The 20,094-nt window shown below is 42.9% G+C and overlaps 1 protein-coding gene across 1 annotated transcript in view; it reads left to right on the forward strand.

Annotated features, from left to right (window-relative positions):
* Nucleotides 1-20,094, forward strand: part of LOC139381534 (cilia- and flagella-associated protein 46) — an 89,263-nt gene that overhangs the window by 16,471 nt on the left and 52,698 nt on the right. Inside the window, exons 13-20 of the mRNA XM_071125155.1 lie at nt 185-305; nt 1,517-1,646; nt 2,338-2,462; nt 9,223-9,362; nt 12,360-12,472; nt 13,352-13,564; nt 16,746-16,971; nt 19,913-20,062. Coding sequence (XP_070981256.1) covers nt 185-305; nt 1,517-1,646; nt 2,338-2,462; nt 9,223-9,362; nt 12,360-12,472; nt 13,352-13,564; nt 16,746-16,971; nt 19,913-20,062 — 1,218 coding nt within the window. The remainder of the gene's footprint in view (nt 1-184; nt 306-1,516; nt 1,647-2,337; nt 2,463-9,222; nt 9,363-12,359; nt 12,473-13,351; nt 13,565-16,745; nt 16,972-19,912; nt 20,063-20,094) is intronic.

Raw genomic sequence — 20,094 nt, forward strand, 5'->3', positions numbered from 1 at the left:
AAACTGTGAGATGTTCAGTCAGTTGGTAAAATGCTACATCAGAGTCTGCCTGCAGAGAAGAGAGATCGTAGTAGGTGAAAACAGCATGGGTGTCAGTCTCTGTCTTTCTCTCTGTATTTTTCTGCCTGTCACTCTCTCTCTTCATCACTCTCTTTCGCACTCTCTCTCTCTCTCTTTGGTGAAGGCTAAGAATGGTCAGCCACAGGAGGAGGTGAGAAAAAGACGTCCCATGCTGGTCAACGCAGGCCTCACTCTGGCCCCCGACGCTTTCCAGGTGGTGCTCGACGCAGATAGCACTGCAAAAAGTACAAACTATCCTTTTGAATAACCATTTCATTTTAGTATGACTTTGGTGTAGTGTCTTTCACCCGTCATGTATAGGATTGCCTAATCCTGCTATGTAAAGCTCACTATTGGTGATTAAGGTACCCTCAAAACTAAGACCGAGTTCGGAGGGGGGCTTAGTTTGAAAGAGAGGCTTACTTACTTCATAGCCCAGCATCCAAGTACTAGAACCATTTCTTGGAGGATTTGACTGACTCCTTGGTTCGATATGTCTGCATGACAAAAACCCTATAGCTCTTATGCACTGGATCATAGAGCCTATGGAGCCCTGGGGCTAAGGGGCTGGCACTCTTTGATCTCTCCCCTCTGATCCTGGCCCCCTTGTGCCCAGGATCAAATGAACACTCCGTTGCCTAACGACCCAGCCAGAGTCCTACATCTGACAGCCAGGCCATGAGACTGGAGCAGACTAGCTGCTTATACAGACACGGGTCAGGTGTGCAGGTCATGACTACTTTTACCTAACGATACCTCCTGTGTTACAACACTAACACCTCAAGCACAAACTGGCTTTCGAGGCATAAGACAAAGAAACCCGATGATGAAGCCGTTTGAACATCCAAGCAACCCGGGTGACCCCGGAGATTGGAGAAATGTGCTGAGCATGTGCTGAAGATTAACAAATTAATAATAGGATGTAGTGTTTGTACCATGCTGTCATTGGTCCCCAGACTGTCATCAGCAATGTGCTGTAGTGAGACGTGTCTGGCTGTCTGCGAAGCAAGGATCTAACCTTGGAGCACTCTGCCTCTTAAAACGCTGTAATCAGATGGAGGCACAGACCTCTTTTACATTATTCAAGCAGGAACACTATGTGCCTCTCGCTGTTGCAGACACAGTTGTGTGGATCCATTTTTCAGGGATGTAATTTCTTGATTTCTGATTAATCACTGATTCCTGGATTTTCGGAGTTCATTTTCTCTTTAGAAGCCTATAGCTTTACATTTTTGGATTTCATGCCAATCACAACACTGTTTGTCAGGGCTGGGAAAGAGTCTGTGGCAAATTGCAGGCTCCTTGGATTCGTTCCAATTTCAAAGTGATTGTCCATCATTGTCATATGACGTATTTTTGTATTTGTTTGTGTGTACGGTGCCAAAATGATGGCCTATTTATCACTATTCCAATGCAGTTGCTTTCTTCATGTAAATGTATATTCAAATGTGTTTAGTCCCCTCAGGCACCAGTGGACCTGGCGGTGTGGCTCATCTCTCTGCTAAGGCTCAGCACCACTCTGCATGTGTTGAGAAGGTACAGGGACACCTGAGCAGACAGGGAGCTGGCAAGAATGACAGGGAGAGGTGTGTATCATGTAAATATGAGTGAATATGTGTGTGGGTGGGTGAGAGAGAATATATCAAGGTTTTCTAGAAACATGTGCTCTTGTCTTGATATCTTACAGGCATTAACACAATTGAGTGCACATGGTGCGTAATTAACATTTTATGAACAGGAACCATTTGGTAGCTATCAACTTTAAATAGGTTTCTATGTGCTAGGATCAAATCAAATCAAATGTATTTATATAGCCCTTCGTACACCAGCTGATATCTCAAAGTGCTGTACAGAAACCCAGCCTAAAACCCCAAACAGCAAGCAATGCAGGTGTAGAAGCACGGTGGCTAGGAAAAACTCCCTAGAAAGGCCAAAACCTAAGGAAGAAACCTAGGGGCTTAGTTAAAAAAGAGAGTGCTAGGACACTGTGAAGTCAAGCTGAACTATGTAGCTTATTCATTTTTTTGTGCCTACTACTGGTACTGAATATCATTAGTAGGAGGTTTTTCAGGGTGAGGATATGGGATGATGTGTAGCAGCACAACCAGCCTTCCACCAGGCTTCAGTAACACCCTGATGAATAAACACATCAAAAAGATCTGGAATCACAGTGAGGGAAGAACATACAGCAAGGGCGGTCGAACTAGCCAAAGGAAACTATTATTATTTAACCATCTCCAAACAAAGTATGGATAATCGAATACATTTTTTTTTCAGGGTGAAATTGTGGGCAGCCCTGGCGAAGACAGCTAGGAAGCAGGAGGTTTGGGATGTGTGTCGAGCTGCCTGTCGTTTCTGTTTGCTCTACGACGATGGACGATGGAAAGCTCCTAAATCAGACTGTGAGGAACTTTCCATTTGACAACAGAAGGGATATATATATATATAAATATATACACACACAGTGCCAGTCAAAAGTTTGGACACACCTACTCATTCAAGGGTTTTTGTTGGCTGCTTTTCCTTCAATCTGCGGTCTAACTCATCCCAAACCATCTCAATTGGGTTGAGGTCGGGTGATGGTGGAGGCCAAATCATCTAATGCAGCACACCATCACTCTCCTTCTTGGATCAATTATCCCTTACACAGCCTGGAGGTGTGTTGGATCATTGTCCTGTTCAAAAACAAATTGTAGTCCCAATAAGCGCAAACCAGATGGGATGGCGTATGACTGCAGAATACTGTGGTAGCCATGTTGGTTAAGTGTGCCTTGAATTCAAAATAAATCACTGACAGTGTCACCAGCAAATCACCATCACACCACCTCCTCCATGCTCCACGGTAGGAACCACACTTGCACAGATCATCCGTTCACCTACTCTGCATCTCACAAAGACACCGCGGTTGGAACCAAAAATCTCAAATTGGGACTCATTAGACCAAAGGACAGATTTCCACCAGTCTACTATAATGTCCATTGCTTGTGTTTCTTGGCCCAAGCAAGTCACTTCTTCTTATTGGTGTCTTTTAGTAGTGGTTTCTTTGCAGCAATTCGACCATGAAGGCCTGATTCATGCAGTCTCCTCTGAACAGTTGATGTTGAGATGTGTGTTACTTGAACTCTGAAGCATTTACTTGGGCCACAATTTCTGTAGCTGGTAACTCTTGTGAATTTATCCTCTGCAGCCGATGTAACTCTGGCTCTTCCTTTCCTGTGGCAGTCCTCAAGAGAGGCAGTTTCATCATTGCGCTTGATGGTTTTTGCGACTGCAATTGAAGAAACTTGATGATGAACTGTCGTTTCTCTTTGCTTATTTGGGCTGTTCTTACCATTACAGTTGAAGTCGGAAATGTACATACACCTTAGTCACCATACATTTAAAATCAGTTTTTCACAATTCCTGTCATTTAATCCTAGTAAAATTCCCTGTCTTAGGTCAGTTAGGATCACCACTTTATTTTAAGAATGTGAAATGTCAGAATAATAGTAGAGATAATGATTTATTTCAGCTTTCCCAATGGGTCAGAAGTGTACATACACTCAATTAGTATTTGGTAGCATTGCCTTTAAATTGTTTAACTTGGGTGAAACGTTTCGGGTAGCCTTCCACAAGCTTCCCACAATAAGTTGGGTGAATTTTGGCCCATTCCTCCTGGCAGAGCTGGTGTAACTGAGTCAGGTTTGTAGGTCTCCTTGCTCGCACACACTTTTTCAGTTCTGCCCACACATTTACTATGGGATTGAGGTTAGGGCTTTGTAATGGTCACTCCAATACCTTGACTTTGTTGTCCTTAAGCCATTTTGGCCACCAGCTGCATTAAGTACTGCAGTGCATCTCCTCCTCGTGGACTGCACCAGATTTGCCAGTTCTTGATGTGAGATGTTACCCCACTCTTCCACCAAGGCACCTGCAAGTTCGAGGACATTTCTGGGGGGAATGGCCCTAGCCCTCACCCTCCGATCCAACAGGTCTCCTCTGCCCCCAGCTGTGCCATCGATACCATATGTGAATTGATTGCCCCCCATCTATCTTCTGAGCTTGTGCTACTAGGTGACCTAAACTGGGACATGCTTAACACCCCGGCCATCCTACAATCAAAGCTTGATGCCCTCAATCTCACACAAATGATCAATGAACCTAAAAGGTACAACCCCAAATCCGTAAACACGGGCACCCTCATAGATGTCATCCTAACTAACTCACCCTCCAAATACACCTCTGCTGTTTTCAATCAAGATCTTAGCGATCACTGCCTCAATGCCTGCATCCGTAATGGGTCTGCGACCAAACGACCATCCCTCATCACTGTCAAACACTCCTTAAAACACTTATGCTAGCAGGCCTTTCTCCCGTCAGTTGATGATGCCTGGCTATTCTTTAAAGGTGCCTTCCTCACCATCTTAAATAAGCATGCCCCACTCAAAAAATGTAGAACTAGGAATAGATATAGTCCTTAGTTCACTCCAGACCTGTCTGCCCTTGACCAGCTCAAAAACATCCTGTGGCGTTCTGCATTAGCATCGAATAGCCCCCGTGATATGCAACTTTTCAGGGAAGTTAGGAACAAATATACATAGGCAGTTAGAAAAGCTAAGGCTAGCTTTTTCAAACAGAAATGTGCATCCTGTAGTACTAACTCAAAAAAGTTCCAGGACACTGTAAAGTCCATGGAGAATAAGAGCACCTCCTCCCAGCTGCCACTGCTCTGAGGCTAGGAAGCACTGTTACCACTGATAAATCCATTATAACTGAGAATTCCAATAAGCATTTCTCTACGGCTGGCCATGCTTTCCACCTGGCTCCCCCTCCCCCGGTCAACTGCCCGGCACCCTCCAAAGCAACCCGCCAAAGCCCCCACCATTTCTCCTTCACACAAATCCAGATAGCTGATGTTCTGAAAGAGCTGCAACATCTGGACCCATACAAATCAGCCGGGCTAGACAATCTGGACTCTCTCTATCTAAAATTATCTGCCGAAATTGTTGCAACCACTATTATTAGCCTGTTCAACCTTTCTTTCGTATCGTCTGAGATTCCCAAAGATTGGAAAGCTGCCTCGGTCATCCCCCTCTTCAAAGGGGGGTGACACTCTAGACCCAAACTGCTACAGACCTATATCTATCCTACCCTGTCTTTCTAAGGTCTTCGAAAGCCAAGTTAACAAACAGATTACCAACCATTTTGAATCCCACCGTACCTTCTCCGCTATGCAATCTGGTTTCCGAGCTGGTCATGGGTGCACCTCAGCCACGCTCAAGGTCCTAAACGACATCATGACCGCCATCGATAAGAGACATTACTGTGCAGCCGTATTCATCGACCCGGCCAAGGTTTTCGACTCTGTCAATCACCACATTCTTATTGGCAGACTCGACAGCCTTGGTTTCTCAAATGACTGCCTCGCCTGGTTCAGTGTGTCAAATCGGAGGGCCTGTTGTCCGGACCTCTGGCAGTCTCTATGGGTGTGCCACAGGGTTCAATTCTCGGGCCGACTCTTTTCTCTGTATACATCAATGATGTTGCTCTTGCTGCTGGTGATTCTCTGATCCACCTCTACGCAGACGACACCATTCTGTATACTTCTGGCCCCTCTTTGGACACTGTGTTAACTAACCTCCAGATGAGCTTCAATGCCATACAACTCTCCTTCCGTGGCCTCCAACTGCTCTTAAACGCAAGTAAAACTAAATGCATGCTATTCAATCGATCACTGCCCGCACCTGCTCGCCCGTCCAGCTTCACTACTCTGGACGGCTCTGACTTAGAATACTTGGATAACTACAAATACCTGAGTGTCTGGTTAGACTGTAAACTCTCCTTCCAGACTCACATTAAGCATCTCCAATCCAAAATTAAATCTAGATTTGGTTTCCTATATCGCAACAAAGCATCCTTCACTCATGCTGCCAAACATACCCTCGTAAATCTGACCATCCTACCAATCCTCGACTTCGGTGATGTCATCTCTAAAATAGCCTCCAACACTCTACTCAACAAACTGGATGCAGTCTATCACAGTGCCATCCGTTATTTCAGATCGCTGGTCACCATAGCAGCACCCACCCATAGCACGAGCTCCAGCAGGTATATCTCACTGGTCACCCCTAAAGCCAATTCCTCCTTTGGTCGTCTTTCCTTCCAGTTCTCTGCTGCCAATGACTGGAACGAACTGCAAAAATCTCTGAAGCTGGAGACTCCCTCACTAGCTTTAAGCACCAGCTGTCAGAGCAGCTCACAGATCACTGCACCTGTACATAGCCCATCTGTAAACAGCCCATCTATCTACCTACCTCATCCCCATACTGTATTTATTTATTTATCTTGCTCCTTTGCACCCCAGTATCTCTACTTGCACAGTCATCTTCTGCACATCTACCATTCCAGTGTTTAATTGCTATATTGTAATTACTTCGCCACCATGGCCTATTTATTGCCTTAACTTACCTCATTTGCACTCACTGTATATATACTTTTTATTTTATTTTGTTCTACTGTATTATTGACTGTATATTTTGTTTATTCCTGTGTAACTCTGTGTTGTTGTATGGGTCAAATTGCTATGCTTTATCTTGGCCAGGTCGCAGTTGCAAATGAGAACTTGTTCTCAACTAGCCTACCTGGTTAAATAAAGGTGAAATAAATAAATTAAATATTAAAAGGTCCCAGACGTACTCAATGGGATTTAAGATCCTGGCACTTCGCTGGCATGGCAGAACACTGACATTCCTGTCTTGCAGGAAATCACACACAGAACGAACAGTATGGCTGGTGGCATTGTCATGCTGGAGGGTCATGTCAGGATGAGCCTGCAGGAAGGGTACCACAGGAGGGAGGAGGATGTCTTCCCTGTAACGCACAGCGTTGAGATTGCCTGCAATGACAACAAGCTCAGTCCGATGATGCTGTGACACACCCCCCCAGACCATGACGGACCCTCTTCCAAATTGATCCTGCTCCAGAGTACAGGCCTCGGTGTAACATTCATTCCTTCGACGACAAACGCAAATCCGACAAAACCGCGACTCGTCAGTGAAGATCAGTTTTTGCCAGTCCTGTCTGGTCCAGCGACGGTGGGTTTGTGCCCATAGGCAACGTTGTTTCCAGTGATGTCTGGTGAGGACCTGCCTACAACAGGCCTACAAGCCCTCAGTCCAGCCTCTCTCAGCCTATTGCGGACAGTCTGAGCACTGATGGAGGGATTTTGCGTTCCTGGTGTAACTCGGGCTGTTGTTGTTGCCATCCTGTACCTGTCCTGCAGGTGTGATGTTCGAATGCACCGATCCTGTGCAGGTGTTGTTACACGTGGTCTACCACTGCGAAGACAATCAGCTGTCCGCCCTGTCTCCCTTTAGCGCTGTCTTAGGCATCTCACAGTATGGACATTGCAATATATTGCCCTGGCCACATCTGCAGTCCTCGTGCCTCCTTGGAGCATGCCTAAGGCACTTTCACGCAGATGAGCAGGGACCCTGGGCTTCTTTCTTTTGGTGTTTTTCTTTTGCTGTTTTACAAGAGAAAGGCCTCTTTATTGTCCTAAGTTTTCATAACTGTGACCTTAATTGCCTACCATCTGTAAGCTGTTAGTGTCTTAACGACATTTCCACAGGTGCATGTTCATTAATTGTTTATGGTTCATTGATCAGGCATGGGAAACAGTGTTTAAATCCTTTACAATGAAGATTTGTGAAGTTATTTGGATTTTTACGAATTGTCTTTGAAAGACATGGTCATGAAAAATGGACGTTTTATTTTGTTGCTGAGTTTATAAACACCACTGTTCAAATGTTTGGCCTCACTTAGAAATGGGATATGAGATATGACTTTTTTTTGCAACTCTGCCTAGAAGGCCAGCATCCCCTAGTCACATCTTCACTGTTGATGTTGAGACTGGTGTTTTGCGGGTACTATTTACTGAAGTTGCCAGTTGAGGACTTGTGAGGCATCTGTTTCTCAAACTAGACACTCTAATGTACTTGTCCTCTTGCTCAGTTGTGCACCAGGGCCTCCCACTCCTCTTTCTATTCTGGTTAGAAAGTTTGCGCTGTTCTGTGACGGGAGTAGTACACAGCGTTGTACAAGATCTTCAGTTTCTTGGCAATTTCTCGCATGGAATAGCCTTCATTTCTCAGAACAAGAATAGACTGATGAGTTTCAGAAGGAAGTTCTTTGTTTCTAGCCATTTTGAGCTCGTAATCGAACCCACAAATGCTGATGCTCCAGATACTCAACTAGTCTAAAGAAGGCCAGTTTTATTGCTTCTTTAAACAGGACGACAGTTTTCAGCTGTGCTAACATAATTGCAATAGGGTTTTCTAATGATCAATTAGCCTTTTAAAATGATCAACTTGGATTAGCTAACACAACGTGCCATTTGAACACAGGAGTGAAGGTTGCTGATAATGGGCTTCTGTACGCCTATGTAGATTTTCCATACAAAATCTGCCATTTCCAGCTACAATGGTCATTTTCAACATTAACAAAGTCTACACTGTATTTCTGTTCAATTTGATGTTATTTTAATGAACAAAAAAATTGTTTTTCTTTAAAAAACAAGGACAAACGTTTGAACAGCAGAGTGTGTGTGTGTGTGTGTGTGTGTGTGTGTGTGTGTGTGTGTGTGTGTGTGTGTGTGTGTGTGTGTGTGTGTGTATATATATATATAGGAGTGTGTGTGTGTGTGTATGTATATATATGTGTGTGTCTACATATTTTATATATACATATTTATATATATATATATATATATATATATATATATATATATATATATATAAACTAATTGTATCAAGAGGAATTGGTTATGAATCCTAGACTAGTAACTGATTGAAACCTAAGTAGTGGGTATCTCTGGAGGATTGTAGTGTCCAATACTCTTTGAGTTTACATTTACATGTGAAAAATGTTTTCACCGCCTAATTGATTTCACTAAGTCAGTCTATCGACAGCGCTCAAATCATTAAATCATCTTACATATTTATTTGGGTGCAAATGAGTTAGTTATCAACCAATGATATTGATAACAAGCATGTGGCTCACTGGTTAGTGTCAGCGGTAATGGAGATTAGTGTAGGAGGGAGGAGAGACTGGGTTGTTAACAGAACTACTGACGCATAACTGCATATGCTCACTCTGGCTCACTCGATACCCTCTGGTCCCCAGGTGAGCGCAAGGCGGGGGACGAGAGCCCAGTGGAGGGTGGACTCCATGGTGACCGGCGTCCATCGGCAGGGCGACTGTCCCAGAGTGCGGAGAAGGACCTGCTCCGTCTGCTGGCTGAAGTCTGCTTCATCAATGCTGAGGTCAGATTTGACCCTTGACCCATGTCCCTTAATATGCTCAGAAAATCGGTCTTCTCACGAAAACTTCTGTAGCATTCGAACGGTTTGGCCTACAAACTACTATGACCACTCCATGGTAAGACTAACGAACACGATGTTGTTCTCCGTTTTTCTCGACAAGCATCACGGGACTGATCGATCTGCCAAGTTTTGTCCGTAGCGTCCAAACAGTTTTGGCTACACACGAACACATACATGTCGGTTGTTTTGCTCTAGGACACCCACAAGCCTTAAGACTCATCTGGAGGTTGCCCGGTACCACTTTAAAAAAATGAATGGAAGTGTATTCGGAAGTAGTTTAGTGCCCAATTGTTGGGGGGTATATATGGATCCCAAAAAATATAAATAATTTCATGATCTTTCTTATATCTCTGATATTGGACAGACACTTTTAAACAAACTTAGTTTTGATTTATTTTTTGACTGTCTGTTTTTCTATGTATGAATCTGTTAGTTAATGCCTTTCTATTGGCTAATAGCAGTAAGGCCAAATTCAGTGTTTCATCAAATAATGTTAATTCTAAAATCCAAAATCAAATTGCTCATTTATCCTTGGTATGACCATCTTAAAACAATTCCATATGTTAGCTTAGTAGAACCCCCCCAATCCTCAGTTCTCCTGACAACACACTATAGTCACTGTGACTTTTCTTCATAGACATTGATTGATTCTATTGATGCAATTAATGCAAAGTAAAGGCGAAAGACCAATATTAGCAGTAGAGTGGCACTGTGAGATTTAATCAGACTGAGCCCGGAGGTACAGAGGGGGGTGTACTATGGTGCGAGATAGAACAGTTAGTGAGCTAACTTTGGTTAACTCTGAGTTCAACTCGGGATAACCGGGCACACGAAAGTGGCTCACCTTTTATGGCAATGAATCCTTCAGAACTTACCTGCTCCGGGTACAGACTAACTCAGGGCCAACTCCACTTATCCTGAATGAAATCAGATTCTCCCCTTCTCGCAAAGATGGCGTCATCATCCCCTTCATTTGAGGAAAACAACTGAGTAAAGGTAGAGTCAGCGATATGATGTGTATTTAACAGAAATAAAAACGCAACATGCAACAAGTTAAAATATTTTATTGAGTTACATTTCATATAAGGAAATCAGTCAATTGAAATAGATAAATTAGGCCCTAATCGATGGATTTCACATGACTAGGAATGTAGATATTCCTGGCTATATCACAACCGGCTGTGATTGGGAGTCCCGTAGAACGGTGCACAATTGGCCCAGCATCGCCCGGGTTAGTGTTCGGCTGGGGTAGGCAGTCATTGTAAATAACAATTTGTTCTTAACTGACTTGCCTAGTTAAATAAAGGTTAAATACAAATTTACAAATATGCATCTTTTAGTTGCAGATACATAAAAAAAAAAATGACCTCACAATGGGCCTCAGGATCTTGTCACGGTATTTCTGTGCATACAAATTGCCATCGATAAAATGCAATTGTGCTCATTGTCCGTAGCTTATGCCGGAACATTCAATTCTCTGGCAACAGCTCTGGTGGACATTCCTGCAGTCAGCATGCCAATTGCACTCTCCCTCAAAACTTGAGACATCTGTGGCGTTGTGTTGTGTGACAAAACTTGTATTATCTCCAGCACAAGGTGGACCTGTGTAATGATTAGGGCTGTCCCCGACCCCCAAAAATCTATTGGTCAACATTTTTTTACTTGTATATTTCCATACATAGACACTTGTTTTAATCAAATCAACTATATGCACTGAGCTTTTCTGATGCTTTAAGCGATCTGTTTGATGAAATAATTAAGACACACATGACTTGAGGGAGTCCGACCGCAGTTGATTTGATTGTGCCGCCTGGCTCAGACTTGATGCGCTGTTTAAAAAAAAAAAAAGCCAGTGACTGGGACTAGCACCCGTTGCCTCTCTCTCCTCCCTGCTGCAGCGACCACCACAGAACATCAGTGTGTGAATAGCGCTGTCTGTGTTGCTGAAGCTGCAACATAATTACATCCATTTCTGACTGAAAAGTTATGTTACCAAAATCCCTCATTTGTTTAGGAAATAGATGACATAATCCCTTCAACCCTTGCTCTCTTTACGTGACACATGTATTCTTTGCATGCACGTGACCAATAGGGCCTGACCTAGAGCATGATCACATCAATAAACAAACTGGTTATATCAAACTATGAACACTGTAACACATGTGACAACAAAATGGATGCAGAGGACGTGACAAATAAACTCGAAACGGGGGGAAGGTTTATTTGGTTGCGAATGAGGTAAAGGGGAAGTCGGGTGTGTGGAATAAATTTGACTAGTTGTGGAAAATAAGGTATGGAGCAAGCGCTGTGTGCCTATGTGTGCCAAACAGGTGCTGTTAAATTATAATATCATTTTTCTAACGGTTTGGAACAATGTAAACTACACAAAATAAATGATAAGTGTACGAGAGAGTCTGTAGAAGGAGATCAAAGAAAAAGGAGGGTTAATATTATTATTATAAATATTGTTTTTTTTACAATTTGGAACAGTGTAAACAACACTAAATAAATAATAACAGAGAGGTTGGTCTAACAAAAAGTGTAAAGCCTTTATTACAGCATAGCAAAGATTAAAAACAGCCAAATTTGTGAAATTATTGCGTGAGGCTTGGTGCTCACGGAATCAGTAGGCTATCACCCAAACACTCAAACAGACAACAAAGGCAAGATCTGTCTTATTGACTCTTTAAAAAAAAAATGCCCCATTTAACAGTACACAGCGTTTTAAGAGTTTCACCTTAGTTGTCAGACAGCCACAGGTGTTAAAATCATTGTTCTCTGAGTTCACCAGTTATATTTGCTGCCTTCGATGACTATGGCTGTGTGGCTGCCCGTTTGTCTCTTTGCTATTTGCTGAGTGGTGTTATTTGCTCCTTTGAGGCAGAGTAATGGGGAGGGCAAGTCATCATCAATATCATTTGTGTTTGTCCCTTACAGGCCACCATACACAAGCTCCGCTCTGAGGGGGTACAGCTCAACACCCCAGCCGCCCCTCCTGAGGAGAGAGGACTCCGTCTCCCTGAGGACAATCCACAGTGGGCTGTCTACAGGTGAGGACACATCATCAAATCAAATGTATTTATAAAGCCCTTCTTACATCAGCTGATGTCATAAAGTGCTGTACAGAAACCCAGCTTAAACCCCCAAATAGCAAGCAATGCAGGTGTAGAAGCACTGTGGCTAGGGAAAACTCCCTAGAAAGGCCAGAACCTAGGAAGAAACCTAGAGAGGAACCAGACTATGGCCAGTCCTCTTCTGGCTGTGCCGGGTGGAGATTTGCACACGCTCATGTTTTTTTTCTTCTGTCCTAAAATGGATTTCCATTCAAAATCCTATTTTTCTTACCCTAAGCTTAACCTTTAACACAAAACCTAAACCTAACCACTAAACCCTTAACCCCAATTCTAACCATAACCCTAATTCTAACCATAACCCTAATTGTAACTCTGAACCTAACCCCTAAGCTTAAAATTGCTTTTGTCCCCATGGGTATGTGGAACATTTTCCTTGTGGGGACTTTTGGGTATTTTAGGTCCCCACAAGGCTGGAAGAATCAACACGCACACGCACACGCACGCACACACACACACACACACACACACACAAACACAAACAAAACATGCAGATAAACGGACAAAGCACAGCATATCATTTTATATTAAATGTAAACACTATTATAACTTATTTGTGGTTCTCAATATAACCAGTCAAGTGTGTATATGTAGTTACGGAGCTTGGTTCACCAGTTTGTTATATGTAATATCCTTTGTTTTCTCATATATTATGCACTGCAGACAACATAACTATCGTTCCCCTCCTTCCCACTCCCAGAGATTGGATCCAGGACTTATCTGCGGCGTTCCTTTGTTTTCTCATATATTATGCACTGCAGACAACATAACTATCGTTCCCCTCCTTCCCACTCCCAGAGATTGGATCCAGGACTTATCTGCCTACGCCACCTCCAACTTCCTGCGGGGAGCCGAGCTGGGAGCAGAGATTCGCGAGGCCTGGGTGGTGGTCAACGCAGCCGTGTACTTATGGAACTACAACAGCCACCTGGTGGCAGTTGGGGAGCAGCGACGCCTCCTGCCCACCTTCCAGAGAGCCGTGGAGCTGCTGAGACAGACCGGACACGCTGGGTAAGTCTAAGAGGAACATCTCACTGGACGGAAATACTTAAACACTACAAATTGTAACATTTGCTTGTTGCTGTCACACACTTAATGCTCATCAGCCTTTTTGTGACATAGTACATATGTGACCCGATTCAGGAAACTAGGTGTATGTATGTTGCAAGTCACAACTTCACCGGTGAGCTGTTTGAACGTATTTTTTTTTGTTGTTGTTGTCGAAATGCCTTCTCGAACGTGAACTTTCTTCTGCCTTAATATCAAACTTGTATGTAGGGTTGCACAATTTGGGTAATATTCAGAGGTGGAAACTTTCCGTGGGAATTAACGGGAATATATGGGAATTAATGGAAATATATGCAAATTAATATTAATACCATTTAAATGTTGATGTTTTTTTGCATTGGATATATTTACCATATCATTTGGAGACAGAAACATAAACCTTTTACCTTATCATAAGTACAGTAGACATAATTGCAAATGATTAAATCCTTTCAATAGAAATACAAAAAAACGGAGATTGCCAGATTCTGGCAATCTGTACATACTGCTGCACAGAAAATACTAGAGGTACAGTTTGATATGACCCCGTGTATCTATCTTCTTAATGCCCAGCAGGACTTTGTTCTTGATCCTGACAGAGAAAATTTGCTTATGACTATTACATACTTTGCTAAGAAATGTATTCTTCTATTGTGGGCCTCAAATACCCCTCCTACATTTAAAATGTGGATTGACCAGATTGTTGACTTTCTTCCTCTTGAAAAGCTCACTTATGACCTACACAAGAGACAGCCCAAGTTTGATAGACTCTGGTCTCCACTATTCAACTATATTTCAAACTGGACAGAGTGAACGGGGTGACTAGGGAAATGCGCAGATACATGTTGTGTAAGGTACTGTAAAACCTAAAAACGAATTATTGGCCCGTCGTCTCAGCGAATGCTTGAAATAGCTGATAAGAACCTTGATAGTGCTGCTGCAAGTGTTATATGCTATTTTTTTTTGTGTTTTTATTTTAATTTAGTTTTTGAGTATGTGTGGGTGTGTATGTATATGTGCGTATGTATGTACGTACGTATGTATGCATGTATGTATATATATATATGTACCAAGGAAAATATATAGACTAAGAAAAATAAATGCTTTTATTTGACTTTATCATTAATTTTAATTGTATTTTTATTTTTTCAAAAGTATTATTATTTTTTTATTTTTTTTATTTTTTTAAAGCCTGTCACATCTGTGAATGTGGAATGTGTTTTGTTGGTTGATTGAAAAACAAGAAAACTTAATAAACTTTAAATTGAAAAAAAAGAAATACAAAAAAACTATCTAGTTATGAATTGAACTTTAATTAAATTAGTTGAATATTGAATGATCCCCAATGATCCATCACATCTCCCAAAAATGTTTTCAACATACATCTGTAAAATTATAGTCTAGAAACTAAAGATTTGGTTGTCTTCTTCTCAAGCTTCCATGTCTTCTCCCTGGACCGCCTCAATGTCCACCTCTTGAACATCAGACTCTGAGGCCTCATCTTCACTGTCACTTTCCAACCTTGTTGAGGATGGCTCATTGTCAGGCTCAAAAAAACTGAAATTTTCCCGGATGGCCACCAATTTTTCAACCCTTGTATTGGTCAGCCTGTTGTGTGTTTGGTGTGTGTTTTCCCAAACAAGGACCAGTTGCGCTCTGAGGCGGCTGATGTTGGGGGGATTTGGAGGATGATGGAAGCAATAGGGGAAAGAGCCTCAGATCCACAAAGTCCCTTCCACCAGGTGGCTGATGAGATATGTTGGCACCATAGGCCTTGTTGAACTCTGCACCTAACAGGATGCTCTTGCCAGCATACTTGTGGTCCAACATGTACACTGCGGCGTGTATGGGCTTCAGGAGAAGTCTTTACGCTTTTTCATTTATTTCAGAACTGAGGTTTCCTCTGCTTGGAGCATCAGTGAAGTGAGCAGGGCAGTATGTATTTCTTCTCTTACATCTACAAGCAGAGTCTGAACATCAGACAGGGTGATATTGTCTCCCTCAATCCGTGCAATGGCTACTGCTATAGGTTTCAGGAGTTTCAGTCTGCTTACCACTCTTTCCCAAAATACATCATCCAGGAGGATCCTCTTGATGGGGCTGTCCATATCGGCAGACTATGATATGGCCATTTCTTGGAGAGGCTCCTTCCCCTCCAGGAGACTGTCAAACATGATGACAACACCACCCCAACGGGTGTTGCTGGGCAGCTTCAATGTAGTGCTCTTATTCTTCTCACTGCTTGGTGAGGTAGATTGCTGCTATAGCTTGATGACCCTTCACATACCTAACCATTTCCTTGGCTCTCTTGTAGAGTGTATCCATTGTTTTCAGTGCCATGATGTCCTTGAGGAGCAGATTCAATGCATGAGCAGTGCAGCCAATAGGTGTGATGTGAGGGTAGGACTCCTCCATTTTAGACCAAGCAGCCTTCATGTTTGCAGCATTGTCTGTCACCAGTGCAAATACCTTCTGTGGTACAAGGTCATTGATGCCTGCCTTCAGCTCATCTGCAATGTAGAGACCAGTGTGTCTGTTGTCCCTTGCTCTTATAGAATACTGGTTGAGGGGTGGAGATGATGCCGTTAATTATTCCTTGCCTACGAACATTCGACCACCCATCAGAGATGATTGCAATACTGTCTGCTTTCTCTATGATTTGCTTGACCTTCACTTGCACTCTGTTGAACTCTGCATCCAGCAAATGAATAGATAAAGCATGTCTGGTTGGAGGGGTGTATGCTGGGCGAAGAACATTTAGAAATCTCTTCCAATACACATTGCCTGTGAACATCAGAGGTGAACTAGTTGCATACACTGCTCGGGCAAGACATTCATCAGCATTTCTCTCAGTATGTTCCTCCATTTGGGTCAAAAGAAGCTGTTGCTATCGATAGGGTGTCTGATTCATCATTTTCACCTTGAATAGAAGTAGAGGAAGTTTTGTCTGAGGTTGCTTGTTGTGAGCACTGAGGGAACTTTATGCACTTGGCCAGATGATTCTGCATCTTTGTTGCATTCTTCACATATGATTTGGCACAGTATTTGTAAATGTACACAGCTTTTCCTTCTACATTAGCTGCAGTGAAATGTCTCCACACATCAGATTGTATGCACAGTGTATGATGCTCTTCTGTGCTTCCAGGGAGCCGGTGCTCTTGGTTATGCTGTGTGATGCGGTGGCCCAGGGGCTGATCCAGCCCTGGTTTGTGTCGGCTGCTGGGCCGGGAACTGGCCAGGGAAGGGAGGACAGCGGAAGCAGGGGGGAGCTGAGGAAGAAAGTAGCCGGGAAGGGAGCCGAGAGGACAGGCAGTATCCACAGCCTCCCCCTCGACCATGCGGCCCTCCAGGACATGCGGAAGGCTCTGGAGGTGTGTGTGTGTGTGGGTCAAGTAGAGAGGTAGCCAGGAGACGGGGCCATGGGAGATTTTAAAGGTGACTTGCTAATTAGGTTTGGCAGAGAGTCAGGTTCTATTATCCTGCAATGTGCTGTCAAGGGTACTCCCTCCCCTGAAGAGGTCTTAATTTGGGCACTGCAAAAACAAACACCCTCTCTCCCACTTTGAGCTTATTGGGATAGGCAGAGGGCAGAGGTGGACCTGCATAGAGACCTGGACTATATTACTGCTGGGCAGTTTGAGGGATCAGAGAGCTGTGCTTGTGTATTCCTGAAGGGCAGCCTCTGGTCTTCAGGTTTCCCAAGTTTCTCTGAATAAGTGATCTCTAAATAAGTTCCTGGAGGGCTGTTGAAACTTTTTCTGTCTTACATCTTAGTATCTCCAGTGTCTTTCTCCTATATATTTTTTTGTTGAAAGGGGGGAGCACAAAGAATGAAAGAATCAAGGCACTTTGATACATTATGCTTTTCAGAAATACTCTAAATACAACTAGGGCTCTATTTTAACAAATCAATATTTCTACAACTAGGGCTCTATTTTAACAAATCAATATTTCTAACCTAGCGCTATGGTAAATCTTATCCCAGCCGCTGTTGAGTTGGGGTTGTTTTGAAATATTTATTATATTTTCACAGTGGGAATCATGGGCGTAATAGCTGGCGGTGGCAAGGAAAGGCTGGGTTTTGATGAATAAGTTGTAGGTGTGGCGAGGGTTTGACCACTCACTGGCTAATAAATGTTCTCTATGGCTTAGTACTGTATGCGGCGGTTGTTTCAAGTTGTTTAGGCTATTGACAGTCTTTGCGATATCATCAGCTCCTAGTCCTTTGTGGATTGATACTGTTTATTAAATAGTGTACAGCAACAAATAATAGCAGTAACAGTAAAATACATTGCTTTGTTTAATGTTTGGCATATTTGCGGTCTACATTGTTCTATTTGGCTTCAACATGTCTTTACGCATCACATTTTCACTCGAGAAAGAAAGAAATATTAGCTCCAAAAAATTGTGAATTAAGCAAAAGCATGAGGGCAAAAACCTCAAATATTTCAAGACACTCTCACGAGTAGAATATTTTATAACCTTTCATTGGTAGGCTACTTGGCTAATGTATGGCCAGAATAAACAAAAAAGATGCGAAGACACATTGCTGTTGAACCAGACTTATAGTAGGCTAGCCTACCGTGGGCTTGGTTTTTAATCAAAAATCGAAAGCAAGGAATTGGACAGGAAAATAACTTAAATATTTCTAAATATGAGGGTCATCGACATCATCGAGTCTCTCGTTCCATGATGGGCATATGGACATATACATATTTTTTTAATTAAGCAAGAAAGCTGATGTTAGACAGGTAAATTGCCGAACCTGGTTGCAAGGGGTGGCAAATGCCAGAGCGACAGTTTTTACAAATAATTGACAAATACCGTGCATTTGACAATAGCGCCGCCTTAGGGGCAAACAAAATTAGCTGCCTGCCATCCAGGACCTCTACACCAGGCGGTGTCAGAGGAAGGCCCTAAACATTGTCAAAGACCCCAGCCACCCCAGTCGTAGACAGTTCTCTCTACTACCGCATGGCAAGCGGTACCGGAGTGCCAAGTCTAGGACAAAACGGCTTCTCAACAGTTTTTACCTTCAAGCCATAAGACTCCTGAACAGGTAATCAAATGGCTACCCGGACTATTTGCATTGTGTGTGCCCCCCCAACCCCTCTTTTTACGCTGCTGCTACTTTCTGTTTATCATATATGCATAGCCACTTTAACTATACATTCATGTACATACTACCTCAATTGGGCCGACCAACCAGTGCTCCTGCACATTGGCTAACCGGGCTATCTGCATTGTGTCCCACCCAACACCCGCCAACCCCTCTTTTACACTACTGCTACTCTCTGTTCATCATATATGCATAGTTACTTTAACTATATCTACATGTACATACTACCTCAATCAGCCGGTGTCTGTATGTAGCCTTGCTACTTTTATAGCCTCGCTACTGTATATAGCCTGTCTTTTTACTGTTGTTTTATTTCTTTACCTACCTATTGTTCACCTAATACCTTTTTTGCACTATTGGTTAGAGCCTGTAAGTAAGCATTTCACTGTAAGGTCTACCTACACCTGTTGTATTCAGCGCACGTGACAAATAAACTTTAATTTGATTTGGAATTAGAGCCCCTAGTGTGTGAAACCCAAGTGACTCATTCTGACATTCATCCATCTTTTACAGAGATAGATGTGCTTTGTTTGAACTATTTCATGTGAATGAAGTGCATTTGTTCCCAATTGAATCCCATTTCCTCCATCTATTCTGCTTTTCTCCAAAGGGTCTGCTGTATCGTCAGCACATACTCTGGATAGAAGTAACTTTATTAGTGTATTATTAACTAAGTGTTCTCTTTCAGAACGGAAGATAAAAATGGTTCTCCATTTTCAACATATAGGCCTATATATCAGATAAATCTTAGATAGCTGACTTAAACAAACTCAGATTACGCAATGGATTTTCTCTAGATACTGTCATATGTGGAACTCAGAGCTGCAAAGCCCCGGCTATGGAGTCCCAAGGTTATAAGTGTATGTGGATTCGAAAAGAGTATTGTGCAGATTCACACGGTTAGGCTAGTTACGAACTGCTATGGTTATGCAAAGAGTTTTAAACCTTTTGCAAAGCAGACAGCCTAGCTGTTAAGAGTGTTGGGCCAGTAACCGAAAGGTTGCTAGTTCGAATCCCCGAGCCGACTAAGTCAAAAATCTGTCTGTGTCCTTCAGCAAGGCACGTAATCCTAATTGCTGCTCAAAGTCGCTCGGGATAAGAGTGTCTGCTAAATGACTAAAATGTAAATGTAACCCTTATGCTGCTATGGTTACTATGCTAACTTTTATTTCCCCCACTTTATGGACTTTTAGCTGTGTGACTATGCACTGCACCTTTCTAATGGCAATGTGCCGGGAGAGAGCGTCCCTATCGCAGCGAGGAAACAGGTCATTTCTACGTGGGTGTGGACCAAGAGGCTCCTCCAGCAGCAGATTGGACAGAAGCTGGACATTGATGATGAGGTACAGTAACATAACAGTCCAAGTCTCCCTTG

This window comes from Oncorhynchus clarkii, chromosome 23, assembly GCF_045791955.1.
Source record: "Oncorhynchus clarkii lewisi isolate Uvic-CL-2024 chromosome 23, UVic_Ocla_1.0, whole genome shotgun sequence".
NCBI lineage: Eukaryota > Metazoa > Chordata > Actinopteri > Salmoniformes > Salmonidae > Oncorhynchus > Oncorhynchus clarkii.